The 27169-nt window shown below is 37.5% G+C and overlaps 3 protein-coding genes across 5 annotated transcripts; 1 reads left to right on the top strand and 2 right to left on the bottom strand.

Annotated features, from left to right (window-relative positions):
* The first annotated feature begins 2519 nt into the window (after nt 1–2519).
* Nucleotides 2520–12178, top strand: LOC130554381 (tyrosine-protein kinase JAK1-like). Of its 2 annotated transcripts, XM_057333987.1 has the most exons (24): nt 2520–2650; nt 3310–3508; nt 3592–3715; nt 4022–4154; nt 4237–4400; nt 4618–4957; nt 5029–5214; nt 5304–5461; nt 5568–5682; nt 5838–6033; nt 6497–6588; nt 6758–6904; nt 6988–7075; nt 7622–7749; nt 7939–8074; nt 8499–8650; nt 8798–8957; nt 9067–9155; nt 9241–9424; nt 9557–9681; nt 9834–10006; nt 10248–10365; nt 10489–10599; nt 10883–12178. In XM_057333987.1, the coding sequence occupies exons 2-24, from the start codon at nt 3322–3324 to the stop codon at nt 10988–10990; spliced, it is 3414 nt and encodes a 1137-aa protein (XP_057189970.1). In that variant the 5' UTR covers nt 2520–2650; nt 3310–3321; the 3' UTR covers nt 10991–12178. The 2 variants fall into 2 exon arrangements, with proteins under 2 accessions (XP_057189970.1, XP_057189971.1); XM_057333988.1 differs by lacking the exons at nt 2520–2650; nt 3310–3508; nt 3592–3715; nt 4022–4154 and having other exon boundaries at nt 4243–4400; nt 4618–4742; nt 4820–4957; nt 10883–12176.
* A 1203-nt stretch (nt 12179–13381) lies between these two features.
* Nucleotides 13382–20716, bottom strand: LOC130554382 (phosphoglucomutase-1-like). Of its 2 annotated transcripts, XR_008962975.1 has the most exons (13): nt 19984–20716; nt 18837–18999; nt 18268–18414; nt 18048–18173; nt 17331–17521; nt 16733–16887; nt 16240–16355; nt 16020–16155; nt 15710–15893; nt 15246–15380; nt 14131–14532; nt 13521–13586; nt 13382–13441 (listed from the first exon to the last, which is right to left on the bottom strand). XR_008962975.1 is itself a non-coding variant. In XM_057333989.1 (11 exons), the coding sequence occupies exons 1-11, from the start codon at nt 20239–20241 to the stop codon at nt 14443–14445; spliced, it is 1701 nt and encodes a 566-aa protein (XP_057189972.1). In that variant the 5' UTR covers nt 20242–20716; the 3' UTR covers nt 13878–14442. The 2 variants fall into 2 exon arrangements, 1 of the variants encoding a protein (XP_057189972.1); XM_057333989.1 differs by lacking the exons at nt 13382–13441; nt 13521–13586 and having other exon boundaries at nt 13878–14532.
* Nucleotides 20717–21418: 702 nt separating this feature from the next.
* LOC130554858 (angiopoietin-related protein 3-like) lies at nt 21419–25570 on the bottom strand. The gene is made up of 7 exons (XM_057334732.1): nt 24019–25570; nt 23767–23877; nt 23417–23528; nt 23222–23335; nt 23028–23123; nt 21813–22073; nt 21419–21658 (listed from the first exon to the last, which is right to left on the bottom strand). The coding sequence occupies exons 1-7, from the start codon at nt 24532–24534 to the stop codon at nt 21495–21497; spliced, it is 1374 nt and encodes a 457-aa protein (XP_057190715.1). The 5' UTR covers nt 24535–25570; the 3' UTR covers nt 21419–21494.
* Between the last annotated feature and the right edge of the window lie 1599 nt (nt 25571–27169).

The raw sequence follows: 27169 nt of genomic DNA, 5'->3' as shown, positions 1-27169 counted from the left end.
ACCAGCAGGATAGTCTAACATTAAAAGACACGATACGATACTGTGGACATTTGGCTATATATTTATTTATGTCTTTCACAGGAAAATGACGTAGAGACCTGGCCTTAAGGGATCGGTGTTAATGTACAGTGATACACGAGTGTGTTTCGGTTTCCATTGATTTAAGGGTTAAATCAATGGTTTACTGCAGAGCCGTTGAATATGAGAGTTACGACACTCGATCTCGCCACCGTGTGGTCACGTGGTTCATGGAGCCCTCAATAGTTCCTATTCCTATTCGTAGTTCCTAATAGTAACCTATTTAAATGGATTTTAGCAAGACAGATAACAGCAACTATATTTGCGTAATTTTTACAAAATATATTAGCACATGTACACTGAACACTACGTTGACTACATTTATAGCAGCATTTTGTCTGGGGAGTAACACCGTGTCCTAACCAAACGCGATGCGACGCCGCGACACGCGATTAAAGGTATCTTTTCCATGTTAATCAGAGGTTTTGTCCTCCTAACCAGCCGCACAGCGCTGCGTGACAAGCAACAGCCGTTTCTATTTTAAAAACGGTTCATATTTCTGCGACGCGGCTGACAGCTCCGCCCACACAACGATCTCATTCGAAGTTCTGAACCTCATGAATATTAATCACGAAACATGGTTGAGGACACGCTATATACGTTTGATTACGTACGTTTAGATTCTGAAATTATAGCATAGTGTCCGGTGAGGCATCGGGTTTCCATCCAAAGTTGCGAATTTAGTTAATGCGCAAAATTGGAATATCGCATAAAACATTTGCGAATAAACACCGTTTCCATCCAACTAGTCAACCGCCACTTCCTAATAAACTGCCACTAAATATCAGTAAGAAAAGTAAGAGAAGTCACTGAATATAATAATTTTCATAATACTTGCGCAAGCAGACGATAACGAAACCCAATAAATGCGGTGCTTTTGTGGATGTCTGCTGTTTGGGAAACACAGTCGTGATAGTTCTAAGAGGCAATTACAGAAATACTTTGACGACTTTGCTCAGGCATTTAAGAATGACCGTAACAACATTTCTGATGCTGTGTCACAAGATCAGTACTCTGGTTAGTAAGGTTACGCGGTCTCATAGTGCAGTTACGCTACTTTTTGGAGGAATTTATTCGGCAAATGCGTTTCCATCTCCCATTATTCGCATTAACCCTTTTTCGCAAAAAAGAAAAAACAAGGGTTTTTAATTCGAAATTTGCCGTTTCAAAATGTGAATAAAACCAGAGTGATGGAAACCCGCTTACTGAAGTCATGAGAACAGGACGCATCTCTCTACATGTACTTTTCAGCTGCAGCGTGAGAGGGTGCGTGGACAGAGAAAAACTGTTCTGATTGGCTGTGTTGATTGTCACGTACCGCACCCTTTTCGCGTTCGGTATGGACAAACAAATTGCTTATCGCAGGAATCTCATCGCATCACGTTTGGTTAGGATGCGGTGTAATATGAATATAAGATCTATGAATATAAATTCTATGAATATAAGATATGTCCGCCAAGATGTATAAACATGCCGTTATTTCACCAACTGTACAGCAAATACGTTTGGGAGACATTAAAAATTTGGGCTTGCCTTCGGTACAGTGTTTGGAACTATAGAGAATGTGAAGCTGACGTCATGCCCTATGTTGCATGTTGCTGTGGCGCCGCCATCTTGGGAGGAAAATACTCCAATGCTACTATTGTTTTGATATGTACCACTTTTCCTGAACGACTCTGCGTAATGCTATTGCAGTTTTTTAACACAGCAAAACCGACCTACCATAGTTATATTTTCTAATTAAACTAGAAAAACAAAACACTGCATTGAACGCACTAGCAGCCATCCTCCCAAGATGGCGCATGACGTCGATTAACAAGCTCTATTGGTCGCTCCATGACACAAATTACTTCCGCATTACATTCTTCCAACCAGTGTTGGGTAAGTTACTCTGAAAAAGTAATTGATTACTAGTTACTAATTACATATTCAATAGTGTAATTAGATTACTGTACAAATTACTCTCTCCAAAAAGTATTTAATTACTTATTACTAATTACTTTCTATATCCTACATCAACCTTGATTAGTTAAGTGATTCAAGGATAGACATGAAACGGCTCTTTTAATTCAGTCAAATAAATAATATAAAACTACATAAAGTTCTCTTATTAACTGACCAAAGTATTACAAATGTGAGAACTATACATTAAAGCACGGATTCTAAAGTTAGACTTTGAATTTTTATGTCAATTCCACTATTGCACACACAAATATTACACACAGTATTTAGTTTAATTACTTCAGAAGTAACTGTAATTAAATTACAGAAAAAACAAGAGTAATCCTTACTTTACTTTTTCAAGGGAAACGTAATTAAATTACAGTAACTAAGTACTTGGTAACTAGTTACACCCAACACTGCTTCCAACGGACGTCTATGTGAGTGTCGTAAATCTGCTTTTCAACGGCTCTGGTTTACTGTAGATGACGCAATCAGAGGGAAGCGTCAAACAGCCAGTCAGATTCAGCATTGTGTGTCACGTAGTTTACTAGAATCTCCGCATCAATTTCCTCAGAAGCGAATCGAGTAATGGATCTCATGATCAGACGACAAACATTCACTTTATACGGTAAGATACAATTCATTCAAATTATCTATATAATGTAAAACCTTTGGATAGACATAGATGTTTTATTAAAGACTCTATATTAAAAGTGTTAGGCGAGGTTTGAGCTCACCTACAAACTTTCGGTTTGGCAACATTCCAGGTTTTAACATAATGTGTCTTTTCACGGTAAAAATGCTCATTCTTTATGTAAAAACTGTTTAGTTTCATACTAGTTTGTCTGATGTATAGTCTAATATGGATTAAGTGTTGATTTATTGCATACATTTAAGATGACAGTAGGCAGCCATACTATTGCAGGAAACTTTATTTTTTTCCATTTCCTCAAGCTTGATGTCAACACCGGTGTAGTCATATATCAATTCAGTTCAATTCAAATAGATTTTTATGGCAATTTTACCACAATCGGGCGTGTCCAGGATTTTATACATGGGGTGGCAAAGGGGGACAAGAGCACAATGAGGGGTGGCAATACCTTCACATATCCATCTTCATTTTCGCAGTTGTATTGTAAGGATTAGGAATATTAAGTTTCCTAATTATTGATCCCTATTTTAGTCTGGTTCAGATCTTTTTTTTTTTGATCAGTCATTATTTTTGCAGTTCTGTTTTGTTCTGCTAGTGGTGCTACAATCACCACTAAGCTGTTCTGTGATCTTTAGGAAATCGTTGGGATGGAATTTGGCCGGAATTTCATGAATAAAGTGCTAGGAAAGAAGAAGAAAAGGAAGACAGTCATGGCTTCAGTTATATTACAGGGGCTTGAGGTTCATTTTTACCTACCAGACAAACACCAGATCATTTGTCTAAGTGGTAGGTTTACCGCAGAGGAACTTTGTGTTGAGGCTGCCAAAAGACTGGGTAAGTTTATTTGTGATTTGTTGTAGATCACTGTTGGACACTAAAGAAAAATAAGATTAATGAATGTTGTCTCATTATTACAGATATAACTCCTTTGTGTAGCAGTCTGTTTGCTCTCTATGATGAATCTAGCAAGATTTGGTATCCGCCCAATTACTCCTTTAATATTGATGAGACAACAAGACTGAAGCTGTACTATCGCATAAGGTATTCCTCCAGGTCTTTAGTTTTACAGTTTGTGTCGAGTTATGAATATGATAAAGGGGACATTATGACCCGAGTATGGGCTGTTCGGGAATGGCTTGTTTTGTTGTGACATGTGACTGTCACATTATGCATATCCTTGATATACATAACCTGCATACATAATTTTAAAAATGTATATTAAAATACTATACTAATGCATTGGGGGACTTATTTATGATTTCAAATTCACCCAGAAGATACATAATATTTTTTTAAGATGAACCATTTTTTAAAGGCACTTGGACCTTATTAATATGTGTGCGGCAGGTTCTATTTCACAAACTGGCATGGGATCAGTAAGACTTCTCCTCCAGTATTTAGACATCATCTCAAAAGTGAAGCAGGATCTGCCGGCACAGCTGTTCTGGATATACCTTCACTGGAGTACCTCTACGCACAGGTACTGTGCCACAGTTCACACTATGCACTCGTTGCATGAAAACATGGCACAGTGTCAAACAAACCGTTTTTTTATATTTCAGAGTCAGTGTGACATTTATAGTGGTCTGGCACCGTTGCGGGAGGCTCATGATGAGAGCGATGTGCAGCAAATAGAGAATGAGTGTTTGGGGATAGCTGTAATGGCCATTTCCCATCATGGCATTGAAAAGGATATTTCCGTCTCTGAACTTCTTAAAAACTTTGAGTAAGAGCATTCTTTAAGTTAGTTTGTTTTTAGTTGATAAAATGCAAGATTATTCACGAGAATAAACATTCCATTACAATGACAATATTTTATGTTGGGTGCATGTTTGTGCACAGCCTGCTCACTATAAAGAAAAACAAACATTTCAAAATACATAATTACAGATTTTCAGCAGATATTCCGTATGTGTGTAATAAAGTTGGGCCTTGTCTTATAGGTACAAGAACTACATTCCCAGCGCTCTGTACCAGTCCATGCGACAGAGGAACATTCTCACGCAGCTACGCATTTCCCACGTCTTTAAAGTGTTTCTCAAGGATTTTAACGAGAACACGATTAAAGGCAAGAACATCCATACTCATGACTTGAAGGTCAAATATATATCCACTTTAGAGACTTTAACTAAGCACTTTGGTCAGGAGGTGTTTCAGCCCTCCTCCCTGATCATACTTGAGAACGAGGAGATGCTCACAGATTCCAGCTGCGAGTCTGGGGTTCAACATGAGATCCTGGTGTCTGGAATCTCAGGAATTCATTGGCGGAAAGTCTCCACGGAGGTAAGAAGGCTTCAGATGCAAAATAACAACATGCATCAGTTCTCTAATCAGATATATGTTTGTTTTTAAAGACATCTTTAGATCAGTGGAAGCGCAAATCGAAAAGAGGTGAAAAAGACACCAAGAAACAGAGTATAACACCAACCCGTGATGTAGGAGAGGAGAGATGGACATTATTCTCAGACTTTCATGAGATTATGCACATTGTCATCAAATGCTCTGTGGTCTCGATCTACAGACAGGATGACAGAAAGATGGTGAAATTTTCTGTGAAATGCGTCAAGCTCTCAGATTTGGGTTGTGTACGTCATTGCTTCTCACTGTAAATGTTTGATTTTTTTTATAGGAACTGTGCTTAGCTTCCCATGGGGAGGCTTTGTCCTTTGCCAGCCTTGTAGATGGATACTTCAGACTGAGAGTAGATGCACATCATTTCCTGTGCAGGGACGTGGCACCCGTCTCGATGGAAATGAACATACAAGAGGGCTGTCATGGACCAATCAAGTTAGTACTTGATGTACACACACGTATGATCCTTGTGGAAATATTACACAATATTCGAATGACAGTGAAGAAGATCAATAGAAAGACGTTATGTTTTGTCTCTCAGTTCTGAATATACCATCCACAAGCTGAAACAGGAAGGTTATGAGGAGGGCATGTACCTGTTGCGCTGGAGCAGTTTTGACTATGATCATATTCTCATGACAGTCATCTGCAAAGAGGTACGACTACACTGTTACTCTTCACACTGTTGGTTCAGGAGGTTTATTTAATTTTTTAACAGGTATATGTAATAATTCAAATATAGGTCAAATTCAACATATTTATATACACATTTTTTCTCTGAATAATTGAATGAAATCAAAATATATTCTAGAGGGATAACTGCGGCAGCACCACCAAAACCTTCAAGAACTTTCAGATCGAAGTGAATCCACAGGGCTTCCACATGACTGGGACAGATGTAGTGAAGCCCACTCTCAGAGAGCTGACCGACCACCTGTCCGGACAGTGTCTCACCACAGATCACACCCGCCTGAGACTTGAACGTGGATGCCCACCACAACCAAGAGGTAGTGGATTTAGAGATTATCATTAGAGCTGACATACCGACGTAGGTGCATATAGCCTAAGGTTATCACCTTGATCGTCTTTCAAAAGATTAAACTCTCCTGTGCAAAAGCTTGAAGTTTCAAGTCTCTACGATACCTGGAGGAAGTTATTTGTTGGTGCTCCCATCAATCTCAGTGTTACTCTCTGGGCGGGCACGGTCAAGTGCATATCAGATGACACAGAGAACTAAAGATCTGATGAATAGGCCTATTGCAAAGTACTTTCCTGATCTGGAAAACTAACCTGATATATATATACTGTATATATATATATAAACAACTAATTTACTATGTTAAGATCTATCACATCAATAGTGATTGATCTTTACCGTATATCTCCAAGGAACAGTTCATCTAAACTCATAGTAATGCTTAATAAACCATGAATTTTAAAATATATATTTTTTATTTTGCTTATTTCCAGAGCTTTCAAACCTCATCATTACAAGTAGTCAGGACTCACCACCTTCTTTCTTTGAGCATTTTGTCTTGATCCCCAAAGAGCACATCACCCAGGTTGGAAAAACTTGTGCTTATTTGCATAATGTGAATAAACTAAACCTGTTTGGATACCATTTTTTGTATTCAGGTTTTTGTCATAGTTACAATAATCAGACCAACTTAATCTGAATCACAGAAATGGACAGAAAGATCTGTTTTATTAATGCTGGTGTTTGTAAAACAGGAGACACACCTTGGTCAGGGCACCCACACTAACATCTATGCTGGGAAGCTGAAGTTAAAGATTGATGATGATGATGGAGGGTTTACAGGCTGTGAGGTGGTCAGTGTGGTTCTGAAGGAGCTAGGGGCAGGATCCAAGGACATTTCCGTAAGTGACAGGCACACTTATGTTACACAAGTAAGTATATGACTATGTAACAGCTGTCACAAACACCGCTCTGCTTTTTTTAGGCATTTTTGGACACGGTGAGCATAATGCGGCAAATATCCCATAAACACATGGTTCTGATGTATGGAATATGCATGCACAGCATGGACAGTAAGTGTACCTTTTCAACAGGGCGAACATCAGTTAGAGTTAAATACTTTATAAGATCATCATATCATTAACATTAAAGGGATAGTTCACCCAAACATTTCTGTCATCATTTTCTCACCCTCTTGTCATTTCAAACCTGTATGACTTACTTTCTTCTGCAGAACACAAAAAGAAGATATTTTGAAGAATGGCGGTACCCATTCACTTCTATTGTATGGATGCAAAACCAATGCAAGTGAATGGTATGTTTAGTTACCAAGATTCTTTAAAATGTCTTCTTTTCTTTTGCACAGAAGAAAGAAAGTCATACAGGTTTGAAATGAAAATAGGCTGAGTAAATGATGGCAGAATTATATTTTTGGGTGAACTATCCCTTTAACTTGCAAAGCTGCATTTTTTCCTTTTCTGAAGAAAATGTCAATAGTACTTGCCTAGTAGGGTGTTGTGTATGGTTGCATAGAAAATGTATTTAGGGGAGAGTGATCATTATGAGCAAACCTATTAATGCCGAGGTGATGAAGTTATCATGGCTCATGCTTTGTTTAGTCATAATGGTAGAAGAGTTTGTTCTGCACGGCCCTTTGGACGTGTTCATGAGAAAGTATCGCTCGGACCTCACACCCGACTGGAAGTTTCAAGTCGCAGAGCAACTTGCCAGTGTCCTAAGTTATTTGGTAAGACATTTAAAATGTATTTCCACATGTCAAACTTTTTATGTGTTTCTCAGGAAAGCTGTAAATGGGGATGGGATTCAACTTTGAATATAATGCTACTAAATGTAATCTTTACATGTAGTATGTAAAGTTCTTCTTCACTTCAGGATGTAACGGGATCTGGTGTTTCTGTCTCATTATGTCATGCAGGAGGATAAGAAGCTGACCCATGGCTACGTCTGCGCAAAGAATGTTCTGTTAAAATGGGGTGGTCTAAAGGAACAGACTGGTCCATTCATTAAACTGAGCGATCCTGGAGTGGCCATCACTGTGCTCAACAAAGCAGGTAACACACATTTGTACATATTCTGTATGTTTGACCGGTGTTGTATTTAAATAGATTTCGTAACATAAATTATACTTGAATATGTCAATTATACGTTAATATGTTTCTCTTTCTTACAAGGTACAGTAGGAGAGGCATCAAAGTGTTTAAAATGCAAATACTATAGTATAGTGAATATTTGCAAAGAAAAATTAATTGCATTAAAAACGGCATTTTGTTGTAAGAAATGAACACATAATACATTTGATAATACTATGGCTGACTATGTGCATTTGATGCATTGAATTTTCCCATGGTAATGGCATCGACCTGACAGGGAAAGTTCAATGCATTTTACACCCCTTGTTGTAACAGTCAATCAATGTTGATGGTTCTAACACAATGATTTTTTCATTACTCACTTTCATCACGTTTCTGTGGATAGAGCGCATTGACAGGATCCCTTGGATCGCCCCGGAGTGTGTTGATAATCCCAAAGCACTGAGCATTGCAGCAGACAAATGGGGCTTTGGGACCACTCTATGGGAAATCTGCTACAATGGAGAGCTGCCGCTGTGTGACAAGAAACTCTCCGAGGTGATTGACTCTTCCTGGATCAGCTACTGTAATAAGCAAATGAAGAATTAGTTTCCATTACTGCTGTGTTTTTTATTCAAATACTACCACAAACACACTATAATTTTAATGTCATTTTTAATGATGCATTATTGTGTGTGCGATTAGAAAGAGAGATTCTACGAGGTGTTTGGCACACTGGTCACTCCCAGCATCAGTGAACTGGCTGATCTAATCACTCAGTGTATGAATTATGACCCCAGGAAGAGACCGTTCTTTAGAGCCGTAGTGCGAGAGCTGGACCGGATCAAAGAGCAGCGCGAGCAGGGTATCCATCACATCAATCTAATATTACATAAAATATTTATAGGATTTAAAGGATAATAATATATTATATAATATACGAAATATGATAAACATGAATCTTCGATTTACAGAACTTGTGTCTGGAGTAATTCCTCCACAGGAGACTGATCCCACCGATTTCAAGAGGAGATTCCTCAAGAAAATCCGAAAACTTGGAGAGGTGCTGGACTTGTTGTGTACCGCCTAAATGTCGAAAAAGCTAAACAGATATTGCATTCTATAGCAATCCTTTGAATATTGTGCAGGGTAACTTTGGAATGGTGGAGCTATGTCTGTACGATCCTAATGGAGATCAGACGGGTGAGCTGGTCGCTGCCAAATCCCTGAAATCAGAAAATGAGAGCAACAATCTGAGGAGAGAGATCAACACCATTAGAAACCTCTTTCATGAGAACATTGTCAAATACAAAGGCATCTGCAATGAAGAGGGTGAGTCGGGAATGCACGCACACACAATGCACTTTTTGCTGTATACCACGGTTTTATATATATACAGTATACTGTATATATATATATATATACACACAAACTTATTACTTGCAATAAATGTGTGTTACTCAGGAGGGATGAACATTAAGCTCATTATGGAATACTTGCCCGCCGGTAGTTTGAAAGATTACCTGCCCCGCAACAAATCCACCATCAACCAGAAGAGACTGCTGCTTTATGCTCTTCAAATATGTCAGGTGATATATTCAAGTACAACAGCTCCTTTATCCAGCAAATAGTTTTACTAATACATTACTTGAAGCTAGAATTAGTCAATTTAAGGCGCAGTGTGTTAATACATCTAGACAAATATATTAATATTCTGGTTCCTTTTTTGTGTGTTTATCAGGGTATGGAGTACCTGGGATCTCAAAACTACATCCACAGAGACCTGGCAGCGAGAAATGTGTTAGTGGAGAACGAGTCTCTGGTGAAGATCGGAGACTTCGGTCTGACTAAAAGCATCAAAGAAGACAAGGACTATTATACGGTGACTGAGGAACAGGACAGTCCTGTGTACTGGTAAAGGGTCATTCATTTCTTTCAACATTTGATGTTCTATGGCACATTTCATGAATATGATGCACTTTGATATACCATGACTTTTCACAAAATTTGTACCTCTGTTTATGAACTACTGAATAATCCAACATAAACAATCCTATCACTAAACTTTGTAAACAATATATCCAAAGTATACTTTACACCATTTGTTAAGAAGATGAACTGGGTCAACTAAACATTGGTTGTGTGTTCTGTGTAGGTACGCTCCTGAATGTCTGATCAGTCGTAAATTCTACAAAGCATCTGATGTTTGGTCGTTTGGGGTCACGTTATATGAGCTTATGACCTATTGTGACCGTGAGAGAAGCCCCCCTCAGGTAAGAAACTTGAGAAGCCCAGTAATGTTTATTGAAAACACCAGGGTTAAAAATGTCACTTCATGACTGATTTCCTAATTCTTGTCGATTTGTGATTTTGCTGAATCTCTTTCTCTCGGACAGATATTCATAAAGATGATCGGCCGCTCTCATGGGCAGATGACCATGGCTAGACTTGTGTATGCTCTTGAGGAAGGACGGAGAATGCCGTGCCCCCAGTCCTGCCCTGAAATGGTAAGCTCTGTGTTTGCTTACCAAAGAGGTCAAAAGAGTAGTTTGTAAAAACCAAATTCAAATGTGTGTACAGTTAAACATCTTTAATCACAGTAACACTATAAATTAAACATTATTTAGGAAACAAATTAAGTCCTACATTTAAATGGTTTATGCTCAATAACAGTTGTTGCTTACAATAAGTAGAATCTGGAGGTAAAGAACAGAAAATTGTATCACATTCCATTCAAAGAATTGGAGTTCACATGGTGGTGTTAAACAGATGTGCTGTCTCTGGCTGCAGGTGTACTCTCTGATGCGCAGATGCTGGAGCCATGCCCCAGATGACAGAATGCACTTCAAGGATCTGATTAAAGAGTTTGAGTTTCTCCTCTCTAGAGAAAATATCTAGCCTCTTTCTATCAGATCACCGAACCAAACTAGATTCAGTCATCCTTCAGACGAGGATGCTCTCAAATTGCAGTTTTGTGGAATATCACAGTTGTTTTATTATATAATTAAGGTATATTAATTATATAGACTTCAATGCATACTATGTTTGACAGCGCTGAAGGTTGCTAAATACACTACTGGTCAGAAGTTTAGGATTACTGAAATGCTTCTCTTGAGTTTAATAAACCTTATAATCTGAAAACGATTAAAAATTTCAGTTTAGTTTTGTAGACAAAAAATGTGTTTGCACTTTGCAGGCATAATTTCTTTCATTACAATGTGATACAATACAGTGTTTTTGATATCAAGAGCTCAGTATGCATGCTCATACATTTTTTTTATAAAGCATGCCAGGGCGAGACCTGTTTTATAGTTCACATTTGTGGTATTCCACAGTTTAAATAAGTTTACTGTTATTTTAAGTTGTGGACAAAAATATTATCGTTAAGTGACCCTAAACTTATGACCGGCAGTACTGTATACTGTATGTACAATATGACACGGTCTGGAGTGCATTATTGCCTTTATAAACCTGTTTGCTGAACCTGTGTATTCATAACATCTTAAGGTATGTTGGATGCTTAACTAACTATGCTTAACTAATAGTGAATACCCATTACTATAAATGTATTTCCACACTTTTTAGACCAATCTGCATCCAGGAACATCTCCAGTACCCAAAGCCATTTTTATTGGTTAAAATGTTGCATTTTACTTTCTATTCAAAACATTTGCAATTATTCATCTACCTCTCTGCCACAAAACAGACTGTATTCATACTGTATGTATTCACATTTACATTTATTCATTTGGCAGACGCTTTTATCCAAAGCGACTTACAAGTAGGAGAGCATACAGTATAAACATTTTGTCAACACGCTAAACAGTACCGTTAGTTTACAAAATTATTTCTAGGTTTCTAACTTTCTGGGTCCTTTCCACATTGTATTTAATAAAAACAAAATCCTAAAAAGCGCTATTGATCAGTTTAACCCTCATAGAAATGTAATATCATGTTTTTAAGTTAAATTATGATTTATGGAAGATACTCACAGAAGAGTTTTAAAAGCATGCATATTTGGTACAGTTTACTGGAGTATTTACAATAAAATATTTTATAAACATGCTTTTCTATTTTGATTAATAAACTGTAAAGTCTAAAAAATGGCTAGTGGGTGGATTATTTCTGTTATTAAATCAATTTTTAGACAAAAGGATTTAGAGATTTTAAACCTCAGTGTATCATCCAATATGTTGAAAAATAAATTAAAATGTGATTTTATAAACAAATGAAAGTTGAGTTCATGGATCATCCAATTCTTTCAAAGAGAGAGAGTGAGTCCATTTCACCAGCTCATACATTTCTTGCTCCCAGTGTTCAAGCCCATCTGGGTCCTGAATAGGAATCTTGGGAGTCAGCAATTCTAGTTGGAGACACAAAAATGGGACTGCTGTTGCGGTTGTTACAGAAAGGAGGCGAAATCTACGAAGAATATGATGAGTGAGACCTCACCTGGAACTTTGCATTGCATATAGAGCCTTCTCATGTTTTCCACACGCTTCTGTTTCCATTTGCCTTTGTTTTGAAGTTTCTCAACAGGACGGTGCCATTTAAAGCTTAAAATAACAGCCAGTATTGTTATTGTATAGACATTGTATAATAAAGCCCATTATATCTATTAAAACATAGCATGGATCCACTATACACACCCATGTAAGCAAAAAGGATAGAATAAGCGGTAGATGCATGGGTACCAAATGGGCATTTGTGAATAATCCAAATGTAGGGGACAATGTAGGTCTAGCAGTTTTATTAGACTGTTTCATTGAAACTATTTACAGGACTTACGTGCTACGTTGTGCTTGAATAAGATCACATGCTTCATTGCCATATGGGGTTGCAAACCTCTCTGTGCATCTCATGAGTTCATCTAGGGCTACAGAAAAGAATAACTGTAGCTTTGCTAGACCATCTTGTTATAAAACAGGAGCATGTTGTTTAGGAATCTATAGTTTTATAGGAATCTATAGCAAAATTTCTCACAAATATTGATAATAAAGCTCTAGTTTGGGTATATTTGCTAATACTCTGTGTTGATATATTAAGTATTCCCCTCACAATATACAGACCCTCAAATGCAACGACTTACTTTCTCTTGTCATCAGAACCTCAGAGTTAGTGGTGGCAATCTTCATCCAAAAGTTTATATACTCCTCAAAGGGAATTCTACATACATGTCTTGTAATAAAAATAGGCTACTTTTATACAGTGCATGTGGATTTTTATTACTATTACACTATTAGAAATGAAAGAAAGAAAAAGCATGAAAATACACAGAGATAAAGCTATAAAAGTGAGTTTTGTGGTCTTGCCTCTTTTCTGAGTCCAGACATACATCTGTAACAGCATCTGTGATGGAAAGTGTTACGATTATTGCCTTAATGTGTTAATGTGTGGCAGGATTGTTGAACACAAACGTTATTCTCACTCTCAAGCCTGTTGTTCCCCATGTTCTTGATTTGTGTTGATGTAGCAGAGGACAGCATGTCAGCTTCTTTAGAAATGGGTGAACGACAATAAAAGAAGTGTAAATCAGAGCTCTCATAAGCACATTGAATAGGTTAGTTATTGTGTTATTTGTTATACAGCTTAGCAAGTTAAAGCGACCTATTTAATATTTTTATTTTGTATACCAAAAGAGTATTTCCCCCAGTTTTTTATCTGCTATTTTAATTGGTCATTGGTGGGTTTTAAGTACATCTTAGCTAATAATATATAGATTTAAAAAAGATTGCATCAGTTGGTCAGTAAAACAAAGTCTCAGAGTATTGTATCACAGAAAACATTTATTCAGACAAGTGACGTCAATGGACAAATGCGTTTGTACTTTACGTTTCCATATAACATTATAATAGTAAGTTACTGTCAACTGACGATATGTGTAAGGTAACCATAACTTAAAATGACGTTTTATTTGTAATACTATTTCAAAAATGTAATATAAAATACACTTTTCCTAGATAAAAACGTATATATAAACACATTTCTTAGATTTAAGACATAAAGACATCTGGATTGGAGTTTTAGTAAATAGTTACCTTTCAATGACTGATTCGTTTTATTTCACTGTCATTTCTTGCAAGATTAGCCCTTGTTTATGAGTCTGTGAACTCTTGAACGTTGCTTGGTAACCTCAACGTGGCGTCCAGTGACGGATACGCACATAATAAGCCACGACCCTTCGCAGTGGAGCGTTTCTTGGGGAACGCGGCTCACTGATATCTATGCTCTTATTAGACAACGCTGACAAAAAACAGGTAATATACTGACAAGTGCATCAAGATACGGCAAGAAAATTGTGTTTTACACTTTAAAATACAGGTGAATAAAAAAGGCAAATATAACAGTAATCATGTAATAACAGTAGGCCCACTTCGCCCGGTTCTTTCATGGATTTGTGAAAGCTGCAGGGCAATAGTTACGAGCTCCGCCAGCGCCACCTACAGTATGACAAGACAATCAAACATTGTACTGTACTGTTCATTTTCAATGTTCATGGGTCAAAGACGTTAAGAATGTCCCCATCAAAAGAAATTTACAAAAGCGATTTTATCCATAGAAAGCACATTTAATGTAAGTAAAATGTCTACTTTATGGTTTCAACTAAGTTATTGGAGAAAAAATGTCAATATTTGGTTGAAATAATGTTACATTGTCATTCAGTATAACACAATATTTATGTACAAAAACAACATGTTTATTCTGACTTACATATTAAAATATATAAAAGAATAATGGAGCATATTACATTTTATTGTGCTTTAAATGAGTAAAAAAATCTTATTAACAAATGGGCAATATAGGATAGTGGCAAATTCTACAAAATGTAAAATTACAACTAATTAGCATTTGGGGTGAAAGTAATTAGTCTTTTAATATGTCATTAATTGATTTTTGTTGTAAATATGCCTGACAAGACATTTTAGTGGGCGTCTTCTGTAAATCAGGGAAAATGTTTATTTTTTGCTCAGAAAAACAAAAATGCAATTAAATTAAAGAAAACTTTTTCATACATTTTTTTGAACAACAACAATTTAAAGCAGTATTACACGTATTGTTTTATGCGTAAACCCTTTTTCGTCTTTGACCCACATACACCTTTGAATGTCAAGCTTAAAATAATAAGATATGTAGACTACAAAGAATTATTTACCTGTGGGTCTTGAAATATCTTGTTTACATCTGTCTCGCAACTGTCGATGTACAAACGAACTGTGGCTCTGAAAGTATCGCTGCCACTGAGACGAAATATTATGCGTGAACCTCCTGTGAAAATGATCCGCAGGCCCTAGAGCACGCAAATCAAGCTGTTTTAATGCTGCAACTTAAAAATAAAGGGTTTATTTTCATAAGTCATCTGTTTAATGTGGTCAAAACATATGCTCCTCAAATAGGCTACAATATCTGAACTGGGAAATAACACACAGAAAAATAATTTCTGCATTTCTGCATATTATATGAATGTGTTGTGATTAATCAGTTTAGATATAATGTATATAATTTGACCCATTCTAAGGACATTGTACCACACAATAACAGTACATAATATGAGGTACCATTAATAATACGACCAATAATGTATATATACTGTATATACATATAATCTATAAGTATTACCTGGTTTCTTGATATGGTTCCATCTACAGGATCACTGTACTCAAAATTATCTGCTGTCTCCACCTGGTATTTCTTTCCCCCCACAGTAAATATTTGCCCAATGAATGACTTGTCAGAAATCATCAGCTCAAGATCCAATATCATCTCCACAGCTGCATCCAAATCCACCTCCTCATAGTCGAATCTGTATATGTATAAATACATCATCATCATCCATAATCAAATGTCTGACAAAAGAAAAATACAGTAAGTGTTGACATTGTGAGATAAATGGTATGTCTCAAAGAAACTGTACCAATGTATCTTGCACCTGGTATAGTAGTTCCTGCCGTAGGTTCTCCAGTGTTCTGTCATGATGTCTTCTACACTTTGCATCCTTGTGGCTATAATAGAAAGCCATGCCAGCACGGCCCAAAGCCCGTCCTTCTCACGTATATAATCTGAACCTTAGGAGAGGAAAGGAGGTTTTAGCAGATCTTTGTTGCTGCATGTTCTGAATGAAATGTATGTACGCTGGTTAAAATATGTACCTGTGCCAAAACTTTCCTCCCCACAAAGCGAAACACGACCTGCGTCCATCAGGTTCCCAAAGAACTTCCAACCTGTTGGTGTCTCATATAGTTGGATCTTGGTGGCTTTAGCCACCCTACAAAAAAAAGACAGGATAGTCAGTAAAAATGAATTTAACTCACTATTCACTGTAAAAAAAATCCTATAAAAAAATGAAATTTTCTGGCAGCCAGAAATAAACTGTAAAATAACAGTTTTTACTGTGAAAGTACATATTTTCCACCCTTTTCTTGTAAATTTGCTGTCTTTTACAGTAAATTTACGTTTTTGACCGTATTTAAAAAATGCATGAAAAATCTAAAAAAAACAGTGAAATTACAGTTTTTTGACAATTTACTTGAAAAATTTGGAACAAAAAAACCTGAAAAATTATGTTAATTACTGTTTTTTTTTCAGTGTAGGTGCACGTCTGTTCATTCATGCTGTGTGAAATATTTCAGAAGTTATATTCACTTGTCAAGAGCTGCACTGGTGGGCATACTCCTAGCGAAGCCTCTTACACCTGTGTGCTGGAAGTAAGGGATGCAGAAGATATTTGCGGCAATGACAGCGACAGAGTCTGAGGGGTTTACGAAGAAGCCATGCTTCCCAAGGATCATATTACGGTCCTAGAAAGAGATAAGAGGGCTGGGTCAAGCACGACGTTATGCTAACAGTCACTCGCTTGAGCGCTTGACCATGAGGTCATAGGCTCTCCTGTTTTTGCCAAGTGGTTGATGTCCTTAGGACAACATCATGTTGACCCTGGGACAACATTTAAATCAACCAATCAGATTTCAGAAATAAGTTTACAGTTTATTTTAAGTTTAATCTTCCAACCAGTATTAGGTGCTTCTAGACCATTGTTTTTCACTTATCATTTCCCTCTGATTTGAGGGGTAAGTTGGGTTGGGGTTTGGTGTGGGTTTAGGTCTTATTTATAAAAACGTTGTCCTTAGGTCAACAAAATATGTTGTCCTGGGGACATCAACCACTTGGCAAAATCAGGTCGAGCGAGGTCATAAGTCAGGTAACGTTAAACTTGAAAGATGGTTTCCGTGTCAACACCTACACCATCACCATCAAGAGCAGCGCCGAAGTCATATTGCCCACTCTTCATCGTCTCAACAAGGTCAGCAGCATAGGTCAAGTTGGGGTCTGGATGACGTCCTCCAAAGTCCTCCAGAGGTACACAGTTAATGGCTGAGTTTGCAGGGGAGCCCAGCTCCTCACACAGGATCTTCTTTATGTACGGCCCAACCACTGCAGAACCAATGGAGATACAATGAGAAGTGATTATAGTACCATCAATGTGATATGAGACCAATTTGTGATTAATGAGATTAAAATAAGATAACAATATAAGAGCAAAAATGAAAAAACAATGCAAACTAAGTGACTTCGTTATAGAGACTAAGTAAACTTAGTTGCGAGTTAAAGTTGTTATCTGATGCTTTACTTGTATTGCAGCCAGAACCTTCCTTTACTTTCAAGGGACTCATCAGTGGTGTGATTTTACTTCTTGAAGGAGCGGGCTTATTTAGTGTTATGTTAGATAGCTCATCTTAATCACTCACATCACCACTTGTTCACGGAAACTCTTTTCATAGAGGCATAAAGTAATGTAAGCTAAACCTATCCCCATCCAATAGGCACTAAGCCAGTTCATTGCAGCTGCTACTATTCTGGATGTTTGTTTTTAGTACTTGTTTATATAGGATTGGTTATAGTACTACTGCAATGGTCATATCTGTTTTCATATCAGTGGAAACAAAAACATGGTCCTCACCCCCGTGCATGGCATCTAAACGGATCTGTATATGGTTGTCTCCTGAGAGCAGCTCCTTCACAACAGCAAAGTCAAAGATATTCCTCAGCGAGTTGGCATAGGATTCAACCGGTTCCACAATTTCTACTGCATGATAGAATATTGAACACGTGTCAACAATTATAAGCAATACTGTATTGCTTTGAAATGAGCAGTTTTGCTGTACAGTAAATGGCTTTACCTGTAAAAGGTTTGAATTTGTTTTCTAGATCAAAGGATTGTTTGCCAATGGTTGCCAGATCTACTCTGAGTTCAGGACAGATGGCATATTCCTCTATAGATCTGCTTATTTGAAAGATTTTGTTTGTCACAGACTCTGGTGCAGGACCTGTATTAAAGATTTACAACAGTAACAATTCGTTAAGATTAGAAACTATTTTAGATTTTTCTTTATTTTTGCTTTTGTTCAGGACAGTGGAGAGCTGATAGGAAAACAGGGATGAGAGAGGGAGTGTGAGACTGGGACATGACACAGGTCAGACATGAACCCAGTTCTCTGTGAGCCACTGGCTCAACCACAGCTCCGAATATTTTTAAGTTTTTAAGAAATAGTTCATTGAGATAAACGTGTTTATGTAGAAATGATGTATTCTGAATTATTCATTTATTTACTTATTTGCATTGCGATGTTTTAATATTATGACTTTGGGAGCAAAAAGAAAACATTTTCAATGAGATGTAAATTCTTATTTATGTATTTTAATGACCTGTTTTCTTTACTCTCATAATCACAGGTTGGCAGTACTGTACCTCCATTGGCAGTATTGAACTGGATGCCGAAGTCTCCATCAGGTCCTCCGGGGTTGTGGCTGGCTGTAAGGATAATTCCACCGATAGCGCTGATCTTCCTGATCACACAAGACACAGCTGGTGTTGACATGATGCCATTCTGACCGATTGTAAGACGACCCACCTAAAATTAGTGCAGTAAGACATAGAAGTTCATCAATGTAGTAACAGCACCATCAAATAAAATAGCATTTGCAACTGCTCATGAATAATACACTATCATATTCCTTACATTTACATAAAGCATTATAGTAAAGTTTTTTATTTTAAACATGAAACATACCTAGAAGCTAAAACCTTACAATAAAGGATGACTAATTCATATTCACAGTCTTAAAGGGACAGCTCACCCAAAAATTAAAATCCTGTCATCATTTAATCACCCTCAAGTTGTTTCAAATAGTTCTGTTGAACACAGAAGAAGATATTTTGAAGCATGGGGTGAAACAAACAGTTCTGGGGCACTATTGACAGTCATAGTTTTGTTTCCTACTATAGAAGTCAATAGTGCCCCAGAGCTCTTAGTTTACAAATATTCTTCCAAATATCTTTTGTGTACAGTGTAACAATACAATTTATACAGGTTTGAAGCAAAAGGATGACAGAAATTCTCATTTTTGTGTGAACTGTTCCTTTAAAATAAAGTAGGGTTGTGATCATTTTCAGTGTCATCAAACTATAGTATCTTAACTCAGTTGTCAAACATGCTTCTTTCACCTGTGCCAGATCAAATTATTAGACACTATTAAAATCATTTAAAGATTGGATATAATGTTGCCTTTAAGTATATGCAAAATAGGCTACATAAAAAAAATGTGTCAAAAATAAATATTTTGTGGCAAATGTTGAAAAAAGTCAGTAACAAAACAGGGGGAAGTACTGACATACTACATAATAACACCTGAAAAAGATTTGTGAATGAATTTATGAATGAATGATATTTTCCGATTTTTTTCAAAGACTACAATGTTCATCCAAAAAAGGCTGTAACTGGATTAAAGTATACTGATGTTATGAGACATCTGGAAACAGCCACAAGTGTTCAGCGACAGGATCTTGTTTATAAAAGAGGTCTGTAAAATCAGAAAACATTAGAATCACAACTGACCCCATTTGCAGCAGCCATCTGCACTATGACCTGAATGGCAGTCGAATTGAAGTAGCGTCCATCTCCTCCCACCACCATAGTGGAGCCCTGCCTGTCCCGCAGGTCGATGGAAGAGAAGATACATTGAATGAAGTTGTGCAGATAGTTCTTCTTAGACCGGAAAACATGGACCTTCTTCCTTAAACCACTGGTTCCAGGCCTCTGGTCATGGTACGGAGCAGTAGGCAAAGTCAACACTTGCAAGGGACTATCGTTCATTGCTCCACAGACGTGAGGAAATGAGGAAGAACCAGAGAGAATCTGTTATTGGGTGGTCTCCTCTCAGCTAAGAGAGAGAGAGAGAGAACCGAGTCTTGGATTGAAGGCGTGAGTGGGATAAAAATAAACATGGCAGGGGCAGATGGTAACTGAAGATGTTTTCTCACACATGTGCATGGACATCACTGTCAGAAACACTTGCCCCAGAGGCCTGTTGAGGCAAATGCATAAGATGACTGGTGAGAGCCAACTCATGTGCCCTTTCTGCCAAGCCATCTACTCAGAGGCTAAATAGAGCTGATGTTGAGTGAATAAGCCAAGGAGGAATGGGCTGTACACACTTCATAAATTTGCTTTATAACTTGTTCATTCCCCCAGGGTCATTTAGTATCTCAGAGGCTAAACACGCCATATTTGATACCGTTGGGCCACTTGTGGATAATGGGGTTTTGATATCTCAGATCCTTAAAGATTACATTTCTTGATTTATGTTTTGATCACAACAGGTGCCTCAGATGGCTCCGGAAAGAAAGCACAAGAATACAAGTGCAAACAACATTTGATATGGTGCTGATGTGGTGCAATGATATTTACTAGCAAAGGCCATTATTTGTCATAATCGACAAATAGATTTGCATTATATATCATATAGGCATTCAGCCAGTGACATGACAAAATTGATTATTGTAATATATTTTTGATAATTAGCATATTTTGTACCTTTGAAAAAAATCTAAAGATTGTAAGTATATGCAATGCTCACCAGGGTGCAGTGTTGCAGTAACTATGCACATTAACTGTTTTAATTACTTGTTTTCTTTTTCCGTGTAGAATTCACTTAACATTCCTGTTTTACTTATTACACATTAAAAAAGGAAAATAAAAATACTGCACAACTTGTCCAACATTCTGAGTCATTTTTAATACATGGGTGAAACCTTTTCTAAAAATAAAGTTAAATAGGAGGTTTCCTCAGCTCATTGCAAAGGAGAAACTGAATCATGTGCGGTTCAGTGTGTCTAATCGTAGTGTAAATATCCTATCTTTACTTTACTTCTTCATGGATCATATTAAGGGTGCTTAAGACAAGTATGAAAATAAAATATTGCACGAAAAAAATGTTGTATACATTAAGTTAATATATAATGCAAAGACTCATTAATAATCGAGATGGAGCTGTTCGTTGATGGATGTGTGTATTAGAGGTCTGATCATTTCAGCAGCAACATACAGTGTTTCGGCACATACTGATATTAAGGGGTTTGTGGGTTTGTGAGATGACTAATGGAGATTTTTGAGGACTTGAAGCTGGTGGTTCTCTTGCCAGGTTTCCAGTGGCTTGTCTTTTTACGAGGTCTGCTCCGAATACTCTTGCCGTTCAGGTTAATGTCACCACAAATGCTAAACCACCAACCACCTAGAAAACAGCAGACATACAGAAATACAAGTTTGCACTTTCCACGCTGGGCATTCATTTCCATTATATTTAGTAGTGGATTGGTGTTGGGATAGAAATGCATTTTACCAGCAAAAATAAAATACTGGAAAAAATCTTAGAAGCGTAAATATACCCGTGTAGTCTTGAACACAGTTAGGATCAAGATTTCCATCATTATGGTCTTTAGTGGAAAACCTCAAGCCAATGTGTTCGTCCACAGCCTCAACCGACTGCAGCTTCAGGTGGATGGTGAAGTTGGAGGCAGCGTCCTCCAGGATGTACTGATAAACAATGAAATGCTTCTCTTTCCTCCAATCCTCCATCTGGATATGCAGGTGAGAGTTTCCCTGATGGGCAATAGCATAGATCTTCTTTAGCCCCAGCCAGAACTCGCCTATCAAACACAGACATGTGAAATATTTCATTCTCTTTATTGTAATAAAAACATTCAAATACAAATTTTAATGAAACATCTGGAAAGGAAGATTGCCGCAGAAGCAGAATGGCTCTATATTTATATATTAGGTCATTTTTTAGGAAACAACACCATTTTGGCCCCATATCACAACTGTGATTTCTTTACCGAGTATGATTCACTGCAAACAGCACCAAGAGCTGATCATTATTTACTGTATGTTGTAGCGACATTTTCTTACTGTTTATTCTTGTAATTGAAGCATGACACTTAAAGGTGCAGTGTGTAATTTTTGGGATGATCTATTGATAGAAATGCAATATGAAATACATGTCTTTAGAGGTGTATAAAGAGCTTACACAATGAAGCGTTATGTTTTTATTACCTTAGAATGAGCTATTTCTATCTACATACACCGCGGGTCCCCTTGCATGTAATTCGCCATGTTCTGTCAGTCGTCGTAGTGTTTCGAAAGGGGGAGGGGTGGAGTGAGCGGTTGGTTGCAATTCGCAACCTTGCCGCTAGATTTCACTGACTGGACATTTCATGATTTTACTTTTTATAACAACATGTGGCAACCACTTTACAAAAACAAGGCATAAGAATGAGAACCTATCTGCATGTCCCATTCAACTTTTTATTGCAATGTGGTATCTAGAATTAAAAGCAAATTTGTCTAAATAAATATTCGCTAAATACTGTCTTTTTCACTTTCTGGTTTTGTTTCCTATTACAGTATGCTGCAATGTCTTGGTCTTTCTGATAGCATTTGTGAAAAGGACATCATGCAAATCTTTTGGAGTACATGGTTTACAAGGTGCACAGAGTTTCAGTTTCCAGAATTCACTCTGTAATTCATAAATAATTATTAATAACTATGTTTACCATTTGTAAGTATGTTGAAAAATATTTAATGCTCAACATTCAACTTACCACTGAAGTCTCCAAATCCGTCCTCATACTTCTCCCAGGACTGGTCAAAGTCCACAGAGCCGTCATGTCTGTTTTGGATGACAGTAAACACTCCCTCTGTGGGGGACAGAGGTGCAATTATGAGTGCACTAGCACATTATTGTCATGTCCAAGAATAAAATCCATAGCAGAATAAAGATTTGCTGTATTCTTACCCTCAGTGAATTCACAATTCACTAGAAAGGCTTCTGACTGGTGTGGCCTAATGGCGTACAGGCCGCTAGACTTGTGTCCTCTGTTGAAAACCTCACCACAATCCCTCGGAAGAGCTACAACAAATTCAGATGCAGATCTATTTGAACAGACACACAGCGATATATTAAAAGACAATATGTTGGTGGACTTCATACCGCTTGAGAAACTTCCGTCAGATGTGTAGTATGGTAGGTATCCAGAGAAGCTGTTGGCTTGAAGAGTCCTTTCAAAATTTTCAGCAGTTTCCTGGATCCATGCAGAGCCGAGCTAGACAAGTCCATGAAACAATTCGATTTTTACATTTTCCGTAATGTACAGTATGAGCAATGCTTGTCCAAACAAAATTGCTACAATGTTAAGGTGTTCTGGCTGGTTTCCAGGGCAATACAGAGGGTTGCTAGAGCATTTTTATGTGGGTGGTACCATTACTAAGCATTTTCTAGTGTGTTTTATGAGTTTGTATAGTTTTATAGATTATCGTTGCCATCAGAGTTATTTCTTGTACCTTAGTTTCCAGGCCCTTGATCTTGGTCCCTTGGTTATTGAGCTGCTCTCTTTGTTCATTAACAGTCTTCAAAAGATCAGTGATGCTTCTTTCCTGGGTCTGGATTACCTCCTAATAGACAACATCAACATCTCAATATCTTTCTTATGTAACTTGGGCATGTCATGGTAGCTGGAATTTGCATATCAACTGTTTGTGCATTCAAGTAAGTTTATAAAAAGTATTTGCAAAGCTTTACTGATTTGTTCATACCTTGAGTGTGGAGATTTCTGCATGCTGGTCAACCGAGAGCAAACTCTGGGACAGACTGCTTAACCTCTCCTCCACTCTGCCCACCTGCGTCCTCAGGTGGTTTCTCTCATTGATGATGTCATTGACTTTGGAGTTGATCTCCAACGATAGGCTCTTAATTTCCTCGTTGTTTGCCTTCAGGATTACAGTGGTCTTTTTCAGCTCCTCCTCCTCCTTCTTGATCTCGCTGGTCAGCACAAAAAACTGGTAAAAGGACTTGTCAAAGATGGTGAGCTTTTGGAAAATATCATTGATCTGATTCTTTGTATTTTGCACAAAGTCCCTCAGGCTACTGCCCAGCTGTAGCAGGCCATTCGCCAGAAGCTGGACTTCATCCAGAGCTGCAAAGCGCGACCGCGTCTCTATCTGAAGTTCAGGTAGGATGGGTTCAGTGGGCATGGACTGAGATGCAGCCAGAAAAGCGAACAGCAAAACCAACTTCATGGTTATTGGCCAGACTGCTGTGATCCTTGCCATCCTTTGTGTATGAGAAAGGCTTTAGGGATTTTTTTAAAACCTTTTTTATAGTACTCCTATTGAGCAGTTGATCATTAAGCAGGCTCATGGTGACCTGAAATGGACCTTTACAAATCCAAGCGCTGTCTCAGATAAGCAAATAAAAGGCTGGAAGGCACAAACACCACAAAGTTTGACTCTTTTGTAGAGTTTTGTAAAGTTTGTCTTTATAGCCTATAGAAGATGAAATGGTCATTTTGATTTATGGGTCTGGATACAACACTGTATATTTGATTGTGTGTGTGTCTTTTCGTGTGTTAGTATTTATTAAATAGAATGACCTGAGGTGACTATTTTATTTTGAAAATGAAAGCAAGCAATACAACACAGTGCAATATCTCCACAATGTTACACCACACACTATGCATGTTCATTAGCAGGCAATCCAAATAGTTTTACTTTGCTGGTTTAAATTTGATTTTGACTTCTCACGCCACAGATCTACTGTAAACAGTTCCAGAATGTTCTACAAACCATCAGAGATTTTTACGCTTTTCAAATGTAAGCTGAACTCGCTATAATGCCAGACTGTCACCATGCAGTTTTCTGCATAGTTGTTAATGTGTTGCTATGCGGTTGCTAGGACATGTCATAACACACGCATGTCCATAATACTTAAGGTTAAGCTTTCTAATACTTTCCTACCACTATTAATAACCTCATGTGTTCAAGGGTGTTTTAATGTTATTGTTTTTCTAACAAAATGGGTTCCACTAAATGATGCAACACTGTGTATTCAAGCGGCACCTTGCCCTTTCAGATTACGAGTTAGTATCTTTATGTACTGTGGTTTCAACGACAGCTACGTTACGTGGCCCATTGTAACTTCTGGTTGACCTCCGCAAAGAATCAATAACTGTTCAGTAATTTTAATTTAATTGAATACAATTAATATACAATAAAATATAAAATATTTTTTTATATTATAACCAATAAAACAGTCTATAAATGTGTTTTGTGGACTCCGTCTCAGGGCCCAACGTTCCCGGATGTCCCCCCTGACCGCGGCCCTGCTTTTAGTGTGTGTGGAGCCTTTAGGCAACAGCTGCTAATATCATCACCTCAAACTTAATAGCTCTCCAGTTTCCAACTTACATTACTAATTATACCATATGGAAGTGAGATTATTTCCTATTTTTCTGAAAATAAAAAAATACACAGCAGGCTTCTTCTGTATTGCACAGTATTTCGCCATATGCACAGTGATTGATGAACTTAGAAAACACATTGAAACGTTCATCAATCAGAGGTTTTGAACTTGCACCAAAATCCAGTGAGTGAGCCAAACAAAACACATGTGAGAATGAAATGCATGTTTGTTCATGAAGATGGAAATGAGTCGGACCAAAGTGGACTTTCGACAAACAAAAAAACACCAGAAAACCTTGAGCCACTTCCAGGTACACATTAACTTGTGTAAGGATGACATAGATACAAACCTGAACTCATCTCCAATTTCTGTTCTGTTTATGTATCAGGGTTGTGGCAGGGAAGAACCCAAGTGCAGGCAGCAGTGGTACAGAAACAATACTTTATTAAACGGACAGAACAAAAACCCACGATGGGGTAACAAGGACGGGACTAAATGACAAAACAGAACAAAAACACTACCCACGTGGGGGCAAAAAACAGGAGAACAAGATTATAAATAAACTGAACATGACTGGGACTAGACTAAAGAAATACAGCAACTAGACAGGGTACAATTCCAACAAGGCTGGGAATAATCCACAGGGTATCGCACTAGGCAAGGCAAACTAGGCAAGGCAAACAAGGCACAGAAGCAAAACGAACGAGCACAGGACAGCAAACACAAGGGCATTAAATAGGGAGACTAACAAAGAATAATTAACAAAGGACAGGTGTCGGGAATGAACACTAATGGAAAGCTAAACGAGGAAACGAGAGGGGCGGGGCCAAAGACGAGACCGGAGAGAGAGCATGTTATGTCAGAACCAACAATAACATGTCTCTCTCCACACAAAACATGAGGCTCTGTCATGATCCTGCCACTAGACCAAGAAAGACATGACATGATGAGGCAGAATCATGACGTTATGTTTGGCTAAATGTACATAATCTGAAATGAACACAGTGTTAGGAAGCAAATTTAAAACTGGTTTAATAATTTAAAGTAGTTGGGATACAGTCATGCTAATCTGAAAAGATAGCTACAATAAAGCTACTTACAATAATAAAGTTATTTTGAATCTGAATCAATATGCCTGAGGAAGGAACTAATCTCTTTTAATAATAAAAATACAATAAAATATATGGTCCATTCCTGAAAAAAAATAAAAAACTTGTCCATTCCTGAAAATACTCTGTTAGCAAAAAACCCACTGTTAGCAAAAGGAAAGTTGCTTTATGGTCATTTAATCTTTGACATTTAAGGAACTTAACTTATGTCCCCATCAATCATGTAAGGTCACCTCTTTTTGTTTAGTGGGTGTCACATGCAAGCAGAGCATTTTTATGAGTTCACAGAGATGGACATTGTTCCTTTGCTTTCTTTATTTAGCTTCACCAAGCTAAGTTGGTTTAAACGTAAGATATTGGATATAGATTTCTGTTGCTACTAACACAGGAAACACTA

This window comes from Triplophysa rosa, linkage group LG5 (assembly GCF_024868665.1).
Source record: "Triplophysa rosa linkage group LG5, Trosa_1v2, whole genome shotgun sequence".
In the NCBI taxonomy this organism is placed as follows: Eukaryota; Metazoa; Chordata; class Actinopteri; order Cypriniformes; family Nemacheilidae; genus Triplophysa; species Triplophysa rosa.
The sequence above is the reverse complement of the archived record's forward strand: the minus strand, read 5'-3'. Positions and strand labels throughout refer to the sequence as shown.

Coding starts and splice junctions, on each gene's coding strand:
- LOC130554381 (XM_057333987.1), top strand. CDS start 3,322: ATGGAATTTGGCCGGAATTTCATGAATAAAGTGCTAGGAAAGAAGAAG. Junction 6,589..6,757: donor CCAAAGAGCACATCACCCAG/GTTGGAAAAACT, acceptor TTTGTAAAACAG/GAGACACACCTTGGTCAGGG. Junction 8,075..8,498: donor CACTGTGCTCAACAAAGCAG/GTAACACACATT, acceptor TTCTGTGGATAG/AGCGCATTGACAGGATCCCT.
- LOC130554382 (XM_057333989.1), bottom strand. CDS start 20,241: ATGAACGATAGTCCCTTGCAAGTGTTGACTTTGCCTACTGCTCCGTAC. Junction 18,415..18,836: donor GTTCAATACTGCCAATGGAG/GTACAGTACTGC, acceptor TCTTTAATACAG/GTCCTGCACCAGAGTCTGTG. Junction 16,156..16,239: donor GGAGGAAAGTTTTGGCACAG/GTACATATTTTA, acceptor TCCTCTCCTAAG/GTTCAGATTATATACGTGAG.
- LOC130554858 (XM_057334732.1), bottom strand. CDS start 24,534: ATGGCAAGGATCACAGCAGTCTGGCCAATAACCATGAAGTTGGTTTTG. Junction 23,878..24,018: donor CAGAAATCTCCACACTCAAG/GTATGAACAAAT, acceptor GTTGTCTATTAG/GAGGTAATCCAGACCCAGGA. Junction 22,074..23,027: donor CGGATTTGGAGACTTCAGTG/GTAAGTTGAATG, acceptor TGTGTTTGATAG/GCGAGTTCTGGCTGGGGCTA.